The sequence below is a fragment of the Camarhynchus parvulus genome, chromosome 14 (genome assembly GCF_901933205.1).
Source record: "Camarhynchus parvulus chromosome 14, STF_HiC, whole genome shotgun sequence".
In the NCBI taxonomy this organism is placed as follows: domain Eukaryota; kingdom Metazoa; phylum Chordata; class Aves; order Passeriformes; family Thraupidae; genus Camarhynchus; species Camarhynchus parvulus.
The window spans coordinates 11,050,898-11,063,585 of NC_044584.1; the positions used below are offsets into that span (position 1 = coordinate 11,050,898).

Genomic DNA, 12,688 nt, shown 5'->3' on the forward strand with positions numbered 1-12,688 from the left:
AGTTGGGTCAGTTTGACCTCCAAAATCAAAGGACTCTATTTAGATTCTTCTTTCCATACTGACTAACTTAAGCTATGTAAGAAAGGGTTTGCTCTCTAGACTTGAAAAAAGAGCTGATCTAATCCTTCCTTCAGCTGAACAGCCTGAGGTTTTAACAAATTTCAGTCTTTGCCTTCTGGTGATGGAGAGTAATGAGGATGAAGCACCAGTTAATAATTTTTCAACCCCTTTGAAGAATTATTAGGCTGTCTAGCATTTTAAGGCACCTCAAATAATGTGATGCTGTTACTTGCTGGTTTCTCAGTTAAGAAAGTGGATACTCATTTGAGTTACTTGAGGGGTTTTGAACCTTTTAAAAATTGCTTCTTTGCACTTTCCTTCAGAAGTAAACTCAAACTCCTGTTGTTATTTCAATTTGGTGTAAATCTTCTGTAATTTTAGGGCTGTTCTTTGGAAATAATCTACATCTTACAGTATGTGCTTAGGAAAGAGTTGTGACTGTAACACAGACAGTAAATTTAGACTGCTCATTTCCATGGCTGTTTATTCACCTGATGTGTCAGAGCATCAGGGCCTTCATTAGTCACATGAACTTCAGCAATTCAAAAGATTCAATGATAGTTTAATGACAAAGAGTGAGCTTAAGCTTCCATTCAAACCCCTTGCCTCTGCACATTTTGGCTGGGCTCAGTTGATGCATCCCTACACTGCTGTATCACAATTAGGATATCAGATTAGCTTGTATTTAGACTTCTTTCAATGAAGAATTAAGCAGTGTGTGCAATCATGTTAATTTTTTTTCCTTTTTTAATACAATCCCCCTTTTCCTGGGCTAAAGGAGTTTTGTTTTGTGTCTTCCTGGCAGCAGTAAATTTGCAAAGCTTCCACTGACAGAATAATGACATTTTACCTGTTACTCCCCACATGAGGCATTCCCAGGAAATAATTATATGGGAATAGAGACCTTTGTGGACTGGAGCCATAAAGGGTAGTGAGAAATTGGGCTAGCCAGTACCTGTCATGCTGATTCACTCTTCTCATTGTTTTCTTACACTTTCTCATCTGCTTGTACTTTTTTCACTCTTAAAAGTGCATTCTTTGGGGAGGGACTGTCAGTCTGTTCTGCACAGGACCAGTTCTAACTTACTTTTCAGGCAGACAGCATTATTTCTTTGTCATTGTTTATTAGAGCTTGGAGAGTTTTGAATGACTTGGTGAGCTCAGAAATGAGATTTCATCGATCTCTCTCACTTTAAAAGGAAATCATACACACATGCATATGTCAAATTTGCTTTTTTCTTCTTTTTTGCCACTATTAAAGTCTGGCTGGAATAGGTTGTCCTTGCTCTGGACTGTGCTTAGGTAGTGTCCAGTACAGTGTGGCTCTTGTCCAAGCTTGGAGCCCCTGGTATTTCAAGCCTGAAGGATGGAAGACTCCCCCAGCTTTCCTGAAGAGAACATGTCAACAGCCTGGTAAAATCAGAGGACTGCAAAGGAGCCAAAACAACTGGTAGGCCAAGAAAAGAAAATTAATTTCATTTTACTTCTATTCATGAGGCACCCGGGAAACAGAAATACCCCTCAAACTTAGCACACTTGTAGATACTTTCTTTTACTAAAGTTGGGGTTCTATCCATAACATAAGAGTTCAAAATTAACACTAAAATTAAAATGATTGTTGAGAAAGCCAGTGTGCTGATTATGCTGAAAAGCTGACCATGTGAAAACACAGTGAGGACACCAAAGCATCCTAAGCTTGTTCCCATAGTGATATCCTGAAGGCAGAGTTTTCAGCCAGTCCATACATGGGAACCTGAGGAACCCAACACTGGAATGTTTTACTCAGAATTGTGTAATAGCATTCCAAACTTTGCATTTCACATCCACACCCTCTCCAAAGGAAGAGAGAAAAAAGCTGACATAGAGAGTCTAGGCCACTCCTCTGCAGTTTGCAAAGGAGTAGTGGCACTTCTGCTGTCTCTTCTACTGTCCAGAAACAAAACTTCCCCATAAGAGTACTGTGAAACTGGAGCTCTCCTCCAGGGACAGCAGGCAGAGCAGGGAGGAAGGAAGGAGAGCAGGTGCATGCTGCAGTGACTGTATTCCCACTGGCATTCAGAAGCTCTGGAGGAACTGTGCCTGCTTGACTGTCCCAGACTTCCTTGATTTTGGCTGACCTTACACAAGGCACAGTCCTGAGTCACAACTGAGCACAGAGACCCCTCAAACCCGCAGAGAACCCTGTTACAGATAAACAGAGTTTGAAATCCTGCTGCAGTTTGTCCTGATGTCAAAGTAATCTTTGTATCACACCTCACTCATTAAAAAGTGTTACTTTTATTGACAAGTCAGTGGTTGACATGTAATAAATACTAAACCAACCTTATCCATCATACACAATGGATCAATTGGCTTTTTGGCCTCAGGAAATGTGTGAGCAAGTGACCGCACTATTCACAGTCGTGCACACAAATCACCTGGATTGCAGTTCACAGTTTAAAGGATGTGATTACACACCACAGCTTAAATGAAATTGGTGGCTTATGAAACTTCATCATGGGATTTCAGATATATTGGCTTAGAAATCTTCCTTAACTTTTCCTGGTGTCGCAATGTACGGCCTTGTTTGTGGGCAAGGCCCATAGGAGGCAGATGGATCTGGAAAAGAAAATCCCACCAGTTAGGTGCATGTTGGGAAGAAAAATACAGACTAAGTTTCACTGAGTTTTAAATCATTTCTTCACACTTTGGAGAGGGTAACTCTATTGTCTCAAGCCAGGTTATTAGATTTCTAGGAGGAGCACTCTCTGAGGAGTGATTAGTGGTATAACTTTCAGAACTAATTGGTGGTGTAACTATGACAGAACTAATTGTTCTGTTTATTAAAATCCTATCTATTTTAGGCCTGAATAAAATCTTATATATGCAAGGCCTTAGTAACTTTGTTTTGCAGTTTGGTATCAGACTGCAATGATACTTGATGAAATAGGATGGCTGACAATGTTCCAGAACAGCAAGAACTAGAAACCCTAAAAATTCTTGAGTAATGTCTTGAATCACTGTGTGATTTATTCATACCTACTTAACAAGTTACAAAATAACCCCAAACTGTATGTACTGAAAGGCTGCCTTTTTACTGTCATGATTATATATATATGACACATTAAAATGCACAATCAATGTCATTGACTCCATAAGCAGAAGGAGCAATAGGTGACAGACTCTTCCTTTGATTGACAAAGTCTTTATATTTCATAAGACTGTTAGTGGGAATCATGTAGCTGTAACCCTGAAATGACTGAAAAATGTAGGTGGTAGCAGTCAGGTGTTACTGTTGCTGAGGCTGTCATCCTGTAAGATGGGTGTTTAGGTGCAAATAGTAGTAAAAGCACTGACTAAAGCAGCAGTAGAGATTTCTAGAATCTGAAAAATAATAATCATCCAGTTTGTCTGAGAGAGCAGATCCTCTGGGATTTTGAAACCACTGCAGAGCACACATTTGAGGCCCATTTCTAGGAACATTGTTTGCCAGCTTTGCATTGCTGTTCTGTATATTGAAACAGATGGTAACAGTGACCACAGTCTAGGCAAGCATCTGACAAAGATAAAATTTAATTTTGACCATGACTGCCTTGATAAGGGAACTATAGATGTGAGAATATAAACTCATCAACAGGAGTAGAGAGGATGCCTCTATAGCAGGCAGTGTAAAGTATTACTGACAGAAGTGACTGGGCAGTGAGGAAACTGTATTGAATGGTGCACTAGAAAACTTTGCTGCTAATTCCAGCACTTCAGTAATTTTGGACATGTTCTTCTGTAGGAAGAAGGGAAAAGAAGCAGCAACACAGAGAGGTATTTCATAAAACCTGATTTGTGACCAGGAGAACAGTTAACAGTAATGTAGGCTGTAAAAGTTATTGTACCTATGGTAGATGTAATCAGGTATTTTTATTCTCTCATTCTCTTCTATTATTTGATTCCATTACCATGTTTCTCTATATTCATTGGTTGACTAAATATTCAGAGGCCTTGGGAATTTAGTTCATGCAATTCCATTTAGGCTTTGACTCCTTATTTTGAGAAGAAATTCTCCAATTTACAGTGAAAGATAGAGAACATCTCAATGTACATTTGGCTCTGCTTTAGCATACATTTAAATGCCAGCTCATCTAAAAATGCAGTGCAGTGAGAGTGATGGAAACTGATGGTTTTGTTGTACAGGGAAAGCTCAGCAGGTATCAGTGAAGACTTTGTGATTTATACTCACAGGTCTTGGGTATGGGATGTTATAGTGAAGTCCAATTTCTATTCTTGCCTCACATTCTTCTATGCACTGCTTAATCAGCTTTGGATCAGTGACCTGTGATAATCAGACAAACAAATGCTTTATAGGAGTACAGTAATTAGCAATTGGAAGCTCAAGTGTAAATGATGCCCAGCATGTGGCTTTCCTTAGCTTCTTTTGGCAAACTCAAGGATACAATGAATTGTATTTTTCACACCCATAAAAGGTATCATTGGTATTTTCCTGGACACAGCAGTTCTGGGCTTGATGGTGCTGAATGTTAACGCCCAGAGGCTGTCAGGACTGAGGCTACAGAAGGAGTTTTTTACCCAAACATGGTATTTTCTCTGTAAGAAGACAATACACATGCAAACTACTACTACATCTATGAAAAAACCATGCTCATCTGTTTGTCACTCTGCAAGGTCACCAGTGGAGAAAGGAAAGACACTGCTTGGTCTACATTCTGTTATCATCCTATCCAGAAACTCTCTTTGAAGTGAGAAATGTGGTGTGAATTATGACTTAAATTCATTTTTTTTGATTTTGCATTACTTCAATTTAATCCCAGACCAATATGGGATATAAATAAGTGTTGTGATCTCGAATTACAAGAAGGGCCTTTGATTACCAGGGTTTGAAATTTCTTCCTTAAGAAAAAAATTAAAGCGCTTCTTTTAAAAGAAGTGCCAATAATTGCTGCTTTGAAAAGAAAAAAAGAAGCTGCTGAGTTCTGTTTGCCATTGCATGGGTAATGATACACTTAGCTAACTTTGTAAAGATCAAAAGCTGCTTCAATTACACAAGCAGTATCTTTGGAATTTAATTTTTTCTTGGCACTTTTTTACTGAAAAAAGACCTTTTAGACTTCTACAGTAGTTAATGAAGAGCTGAAATAAGGTTTGAGTTTTCTAAGGGTAATATTTAAACTGTAACCCAAATACACAGCATTTAAGGTGAATGAAATTTTGGGAACTCAACCCTTACGTTCCTATCTTAGCATCCAACCACAGAGTGCAAAGAGCAATAGAAGAGTAATTTGGAAATTCAACACCATGAGGACACTCACGTTTCTGTTTTTTCGGAATAACGTTCTGGCTTCATTTCTGATGTACTCCTTCTCTCTCATGGTTTCCTCTGTCTGTCCTGATGCTGACTGCCAGGTCCTGGCTATTCGCAAAACCCTGCGGTAAAGGCCGAGAACTTCTTGTCGAGTGGCTGGTGTCATCTAAAAAACAAGACAAACCCCCCAACATGTGCATGAACATTTGAGTTGCCAAAAGGCCAGTGTCCTGGTTTGAAAAGGAAGTGAGTTTTTCAGGAGTTTGTGGTCAAACCAATCAGTACTGAAATTTGAGTATTTGGACATTTGTTCACACCATTAAATTAGTTTAAAAATATTTCTGCTGTCCAAAGATACGCTAAGCTATATGAAAAAACCCTGAAATGGCTGTAAACAATAATTAGCTGTTGAAAGTTGAAGACTCAGTCCAGCAAAGTATTTATGTAGATACTTAAATCTATCTCCATTCAAACAGCTTGAGCTCTTGCTCAAAGTTAAGCACTTGTTTTAGTGCTTTGCTGAATCAAGCCTGGTACGAGAACGCCTGGGTTCTGTTTCATTGATGTTTTGCAACAGACATTGGGCAAGTCACCGAAACTCTACACATCCCCCTTCCTGAGACATTGTTGTACCAATGCTGACCCTATCTTTGCAAATCTGTGAATGAAATACATGTTAAAATCACCACAATATTGCTGAAAACTTGTATAGGCTCCAGGGGCTGAGAGGCTTATTTGTGATACCATGGCAGTAATGATTCAGCTGGAGTTTGAGGTGATGAAAAGGTGATGAAAGCTATTTTATCTAAGCACTCAGGAGAGGCAGACTAACTGTGGATTTAGGAAACTCCTGAATGCCTTGATTTTCAGTGAGCTGTGAACCTGCTGAGCCCACTGAATCAGCCTCCAGGTGTGATAAGACTATTTGTTAGAAGAAAGAATGAAATCTTATTCTTGTTTTATGTAAATGACTATTTTATCATGTAACTGGTTACACTGTTTCATGACAGACCGCAAATATCCCTGAGACAAATCCACTTCTGGATGACAAAATTTCAGTCATGAATTAAATTAACAGAAACAATGACTTCTGCTCAAGGGGCACTGCAGCTGTCAAAGGTACCTCACTGTGCCAAAGGAAGGTGCAGCAGCACTGCCAAGTGAGTACATGGATGCAATGAGGAACAAGTGTCAGGGACAGGACATTATCTGACTATCAGGATCCATTTGCCAACCTGAAGCTCTAATTACTGTGGGTGAATCTACCCTGCAATCAGACCTGCGTGCTGGGAATGGACAGTTTGGAGCAGAGTAACTCAGACAGCCTGACCTTCCCCCTGGAGGGAGCACACTCTTGGCCATGAGGAAAAGCTGCTTCCTAATGCAGCCCCCAAAATTTGGCAGTGTGCTGTGCCTCAAATCCCTGCAGTCTGTGGCAATTCTGGGTTGTAAAAGAGGGGCTAAAGCCAAAGGCTTCTCAGGCTGTTCTTGAGCTCCAGCCCAGTGGCTGACCAGAACCAGCCTCCTGTGGCTCCTGATCCTCTTTCCCTCACTGAAGTTGGAATTACAGATGCCAGCCTGAACACAGGAGCCAAAGCTCATGGTTCTTTTTCATAAAAAATACTGAACTATAAATTCCTAGCCTTACCTTAACTGTTGCTGTCATCTAAAGACTTTTCATGGTTTCAGGAACTATTTTTCTCTGATTCTTAAGATTTTTTTTGCTATTTTTGTTTTGCTATTTGTATTTTAACATGTTTAACCAATCATATCCTTTTTCCCCAGATAGAAAATTATTCTTCCTACACAGCAGAAAGTACTTCTAGTAAATGTTTATAGTATTTCTAAGAAATTAATTCCACAATAATATAACTAGGTAGTCCCAGCTCATCAAACAGTTTGGAGTAGGTGCTTCACTTTATCCACTCCATTTCAGGCAGTGAAATCAGTCAGACACAAAGGCATAGATGTACCAGTATCTGAAAAATCACTGCTTCCCCCTGCTAGGTGCATATTTTGTACAGAAAAGAAACAGTTCAGTTACAAGGGTTAACTTAGCACAAGCAGAGTCGCAAATCCTGGCCTCACCTAGAACCTCTCCTGACATCCCTCCTCTTGCTTTTATCTGAAGGTGTCACCTCTGAGAAGGTGATAACAGGTTAGGTTTTCATGTAATCCAAAGAGAAAATAAAAGGAACAATCCTGGGGGTAAAAATGTTTAAAATACAGGTTTCAATTCTGATCTATGCATCAGACAATTTCCAAAGTGACAGCTTGGGACAGCACATGTCTTTTGTTCAGAGCTGACTACACCTGCTGCCCTTGGATATTAGACATACCAAGAATCTGTTTAGAAAGATTTTATTGAAAAGTCTAGAACCAACAATTATTTTCCCCACTAGTTGCTCCCCCTCCCCCACCAACAACTTACTCTTTTGTTCTTTACTCCTCTGTGCTGGAATTGCTACAGAACTGTGTAGCCCCTCATCATGGGCTGCCCTTCTGCATTCTTGCTCTCCTTCCCACATAGGCTGGATGATGTAAAAGACATTAAGCAGCTTCTCATCTCTACTCAGCAACCAGCTGCTCCCAGGGCTCATTTAGTCAACAATTCTTATCATTACAGACCTGCTCATAAGCCATTTCTGCAAAGATACATAAATGAAGGTATGAGGAGCCCTTTGCAGATTGAGGACTTCTGTCTATGATAGGAGACGATGAGAGCAAATAAGACAAAATTCAAAGCCTGGGTCAGATTCTGATCTGAGTGGGAGTATAAATAGGGAGTAATTCCACTGAGAGCAAAATTACTTCCAACTTAAAATGTTGTAAATGAGATTGGAATTTTTCCTTTGGTATAAACAGTGCCCACACTGACAGAAATGTAAGTGATGGTACAAGTCATGTATCAGGTGCAATTTCATCAAGTGACACCACTTGTATTAGTTTTGTGGGTGTGCAAAATGATTCTGAGTGGGATAGAAAGGAAGATAAGGGAGGCTTTCATGTCCTTGTAGTTACTCATCTTTCAACTTACATCTTTGGCATTTAAATCATAATTATATTTCACATCTCTGGAATACTAAGTGGATGTTACACCACTTTCCCACTAACACCCATCTTGTGGTAGTCACACCCATTGTTTAACTTCTACCACCCTTCATTTTACTGCTGCATGCAGCCCACAGAGGTTAACCACAGGCGTTTCTGGCAGAAAGTACAGGGCTATTGTATTAGCTGAGCAAATTTCGGCTGTTTACTGCCACAAAGCAAACCGGGAGAGGACAAAGGAAGGTGTGTTAGAGGGGAAGAGAGCAGGTCGCAGTTGGGACCCAGTGCTGGAATCTGGGCTTTGGAGGGAGCCAAGCTCTGCCTCCCAGAGGAGCCCTGCTGGGTGTGGGCAGAGCCGGTCGCACACACCCCCCTCTTATCAATCAAGCACCTGAAACATCCCATTGTACCCAAACTCCAAAGGAGATGTGAGCACTTAATGACTCACTGCATGATGAACGTGCAAACTTTTTTCACTGTTAATTAAAACAAATAGTCCCTTAGACTATAAAACACAGTAGGCTTTTCTTTCAGGAAACAAACAGACATTCCTTTGGATTGTTAGATGGTTGTTCAATAATCTGAAAAATCAATGAAACACCAGTCTTATTTTGCTATTTGCAGGCTTGTCTAGAATTTAAACTAGAAGTTCATATAAAAATAATAAAAGGAATCTGCCAACTGCACTATGCAATGACCCCAAGAGTGTAGTGTCAAAGCACAGCTAGGGCAGCAGACAGGCTGCACCAAGACTGACTGCAGATCCAGGAGCAGCTAAACCTCAGCTGCTTCCCAGCAGGGGATGCTTGCCCGGTCACACATGTCCAGCACCTTCCTCCTCTGCACAGCTCCTCTTGTGAAGCTGTAAGTCTATTTTATTTCATACTTTCTTCTCAAATTAAGCATTAGTTACTCACTTTATGCATAAAATCTGCCAGCAGTGATTACATAGAGGATTTTAGAAAATAAAGGTTGAAAGGAAGAGTCCATGGGGAAAAAAGAGTATTTTAAAACAATTGATCTCTTCTTTCACACCCCAGCTAACTGGGGCACACGTTAGTAACACACACCTAGTGCTGGTGCTGAAACTGGATTTGCTCAGGGGAGGTGGGGAACAAAACTCTCCATGAAATAATTTGAAAAGGCAGCTTTGAACTTCTCAGATGTAAAATGTTTTATTTAGCAGCAACATAACTTCTGTTTGACAGCTGGTTTGCTACTGGCAAGGAGTCTAAAGACACAGTGACAAAGTGCTGGGCTGACTGCCTTCCAAATGAAGCTGTGGTCACATCTCTGTCACTGAAGTAAATGATGTCATTCAAGACCCTGATGTATCAACACTGTAGTAGGGAACAGCACCATGTTCATACCATGTGCCCATAAGACAATCCAGCCTGTATGCCAATCTACAGTTCCTATTTTCAAATGCCCTCTTTGGCTAATGTTTATTTAAAGATATGCAGAAAAATTCACATATCTGGTTTTTTTTTTAAGGAGCTAAATGATGCCACTTAGCTAAAAAGTGACCTGCAGTCTCTCTCCTGCTGCTAATGCAGCAGATAATCAATCATTCCTTTCAGGGCTCTCCACAGCACAGAGGTCAGTAATCCATATTCATCTTTCATGCAAGTCTGCCACAATGAGTCTGTGGCTCCTAAGGCAGCAGCGTGTTTGGGCTGTCATTTCCTTGAGGGACAACAACTGAGACAATGAGTTCCTGTGGCACAGGGGGCAGAGAAAGGGTCACAGATTCCTGTGATAGCTGGAGACGTCACATGCCTTCCAGCAATATTAAGTTTCAAAACCTAGTTTCCACAAAAGTAATTTTGTCTTCTTTTACTCAAATCAATGACACAGTGGCCTGTGACAGTACCCTGCAAACACTGACCACACGTGGCTGCAGCATGTACTGGCAAAATGAAAATTTCATTTGATTTTCATTCTTGATTGAACATTCATAACTTTTTTTAAAATATTCAGACAAAACCAAATCCTAGCAAAACCTCAATCACAGTAAAGTATTCCATCTCCACGTGGTGAAAAATGACTAGAATGAAAGATCACGTTCTTCCGTGATGGTGTTACATGCTCATTTCTACCAGTGACACAAGTCTGTAAATTTCCAGACATTCCCATCAATTTGACTCAAAGATTTATTTCTCACTCTTTCCATCTACAAGCTGCAATCATAAAAATATGCAGATTTGGTGAAAAAGAATGAAGTTACTGAACCAAGATATTCAGTAATGGTATCTAAAAGCAGGGAGACTTTCACAGGGTTTAGGATTTTGTCATGCCAATGTCTTTCTGCTGGCAAACTGAAGTGATCTGAAACCCCGATCAACACCTCTGAACCAGACTCCCTAAGTCATTGTACTCACATTGTTCATCAGCTGGGATGGGAACTCTGCTGTTCTATCTGTGCCTCAGATTCCTGACTGAACTTGGATCTCTTTTAAGCTTGCTTTTGCATATGGAGCAGCCTTTTGATCAGAAAAAGCAAACTGCATGCAAAGAGAATATAATTAAATAGTAAAAGCAAGGACATGGATTTTATCACTGTTTCCTATGTCAGTTCAAATAAGCCAATTTGCACAAAATTAAGGTTCTACAATTTTTTTTACTTGAATAAATGAAGGTGGAAACCCTTAACTCTAGTTGCTTTTGATCACTGGGTTTTCATTTTCTTAGTCTGAGGTGGTCGAGGCATTATCTGGTTTTAGTAAGACATACAGACTTGCCCTGGGAGTGCCTCCTGTGCTGCAGGAGCCTCAGGAAGAACAGAAATGCTGACTTAGACTGTGGGAAGGGAAATGAAAAAAATGGCTTTACTTATTTCTTAGCTTTCTCATGAAAAGCACAGTGTCCAGGTAAACTCTAAAGCAATATGAACTTGTTACCAGTCTTGTCCAACTCTGTTGTTCGTGCTTTCATACCATTTTCTTCTCCTGTGTATTTAGTTCTCTATTACTTATAAGTAAAGATTTTAATGCAGAATGAGAAATTTAGCAGAGAAAATGAATTCTCAGCTATCCTTGGATGGCCTTGCTTATATAATATAGAAGCATACAGAAATATAACAACATAGACACAAGCTCCAGTATAGATTTATGCACCTTATTCATACCTTGGCTTCCAGCCAAATGCAACTGAATGCCTGAATAGAAATATTTCCCAGCATTGGAAATGCTCCCAAGCTCAAGAACAGGTATAAATATTAATGCTAGCAGAGACAAAATTCTCCCTGACCCTTTTCCTGCTTAATTCTGAGGGTCACTCAATGAAACTCATTGATAGACATGACTTTCAGTTGCTATTTGAGAACCACAGCACAGCTGTGGGCATGGAGGGCTGTGAATCAGGCAAGTTATTAAAGATCTCTGAGCCCACTGAGTCAAGTGTGTGACCAAACCCCACCCTGCCAACCAGAGCATGTCCAGGCTTTTGTTAACACCTCCAGGGATGGCGACTCCAGCAGCAAACTGGGCAGCCCATTCCCACTTCTAATCACCCTTTCTGGGATGTTCTTCCTCGTGTCCAACCTAAACCATTGGCGCAGCTTAAGATGCTGCCTTCTCCTCCTGTGGGTCAGGGAGCACTGTGGGTCAGTGAGCGCTGTGGGCACTGAGCGCTGTAGGTCAGTGACCGCTGTGGGTCACAGCCTGTTTTGGGTCAGGGAGCACTGGGCACTGAGCCCTGTGGGTAGATGAAGGCTGAGGGCACCAAGGCCTGTGGACATTGAGCACTGTGGGCACTGGGGACTTGGAGTGCTGTGGGTCACTGAGCGCGGTTGGTCACAGACTGCTGAGGGTCACAGACTGCTGTGGCTCAATGAGCACTGTGGGTCACAGACCGCTGTGGGTCACTGAGCACTGCCCACCGGGCGCCCCCACAGCCGCTGCCACTGTCAAGATGGCGCCGCCGCCCCCCATGGCCTGGAACCGGGCGGCCACTGGGGGGCGCTGCGGGTGTGGAGGGCATCCTTGGGCATCCTTGCGCCCCTGGCGGCCGGGGCGGCCTTGCCCCCGCAGCCGGGCGGAACCAACGCGCAAAGCAGAGGGGGGGGGTCGGCCCACCGCACACGCCTCCCGCTTCTCTCCTCCTCCGCCCTCCCGGCGTGTACGCCCGCCTTCCCCCCCGTCCCCGCTTTACCTTGGTGCAGTCGTGCCGCGGCCCCGCCCCGCCGGGTGCCCCCGCTCCGGTGGGCGCGGGAGGCGCGAGCCGCCTTCCCTGCCTTGCCCTCACCGCGCGTGCGGCGCCGCGCGCCCCGCCCCCCGCGCGGTACGT

The 12,688-nt window shown here is 42.0% G+C and overlaps 1 protein-coding gene across 1 annotated transcript; it reads right to left on the minus strand.

Annotated features, from left to right (window-relative positions):
* Positions 1–2,318: 2,318 nt before the first annotated feature.
* Positions 2,319–12,683, minus strand: LYRM1 (LYR motif containing 1). The gene is made up of 4 exons (XM_030958188.1): positions 12,554–12,683; positions 5,358–5,516; positions 4,271–4,363; positions 2,319–2,658 (listed from the first exon to the last, which is right to left on the minus strand). Exons 2-4 carry the CDS (start codon positions 5,514–5,516, stop codon positions 2,542–2,544), a joined length of 369 nt encoding a protein of 122 aa, XP_030814048.1. The 5' UTR covers positions 12,554–12,683; the 3' UTR covers positions 2,319–2,541.
* Positions 12,684–12,688: the final 5 nt, after the last annotated feature.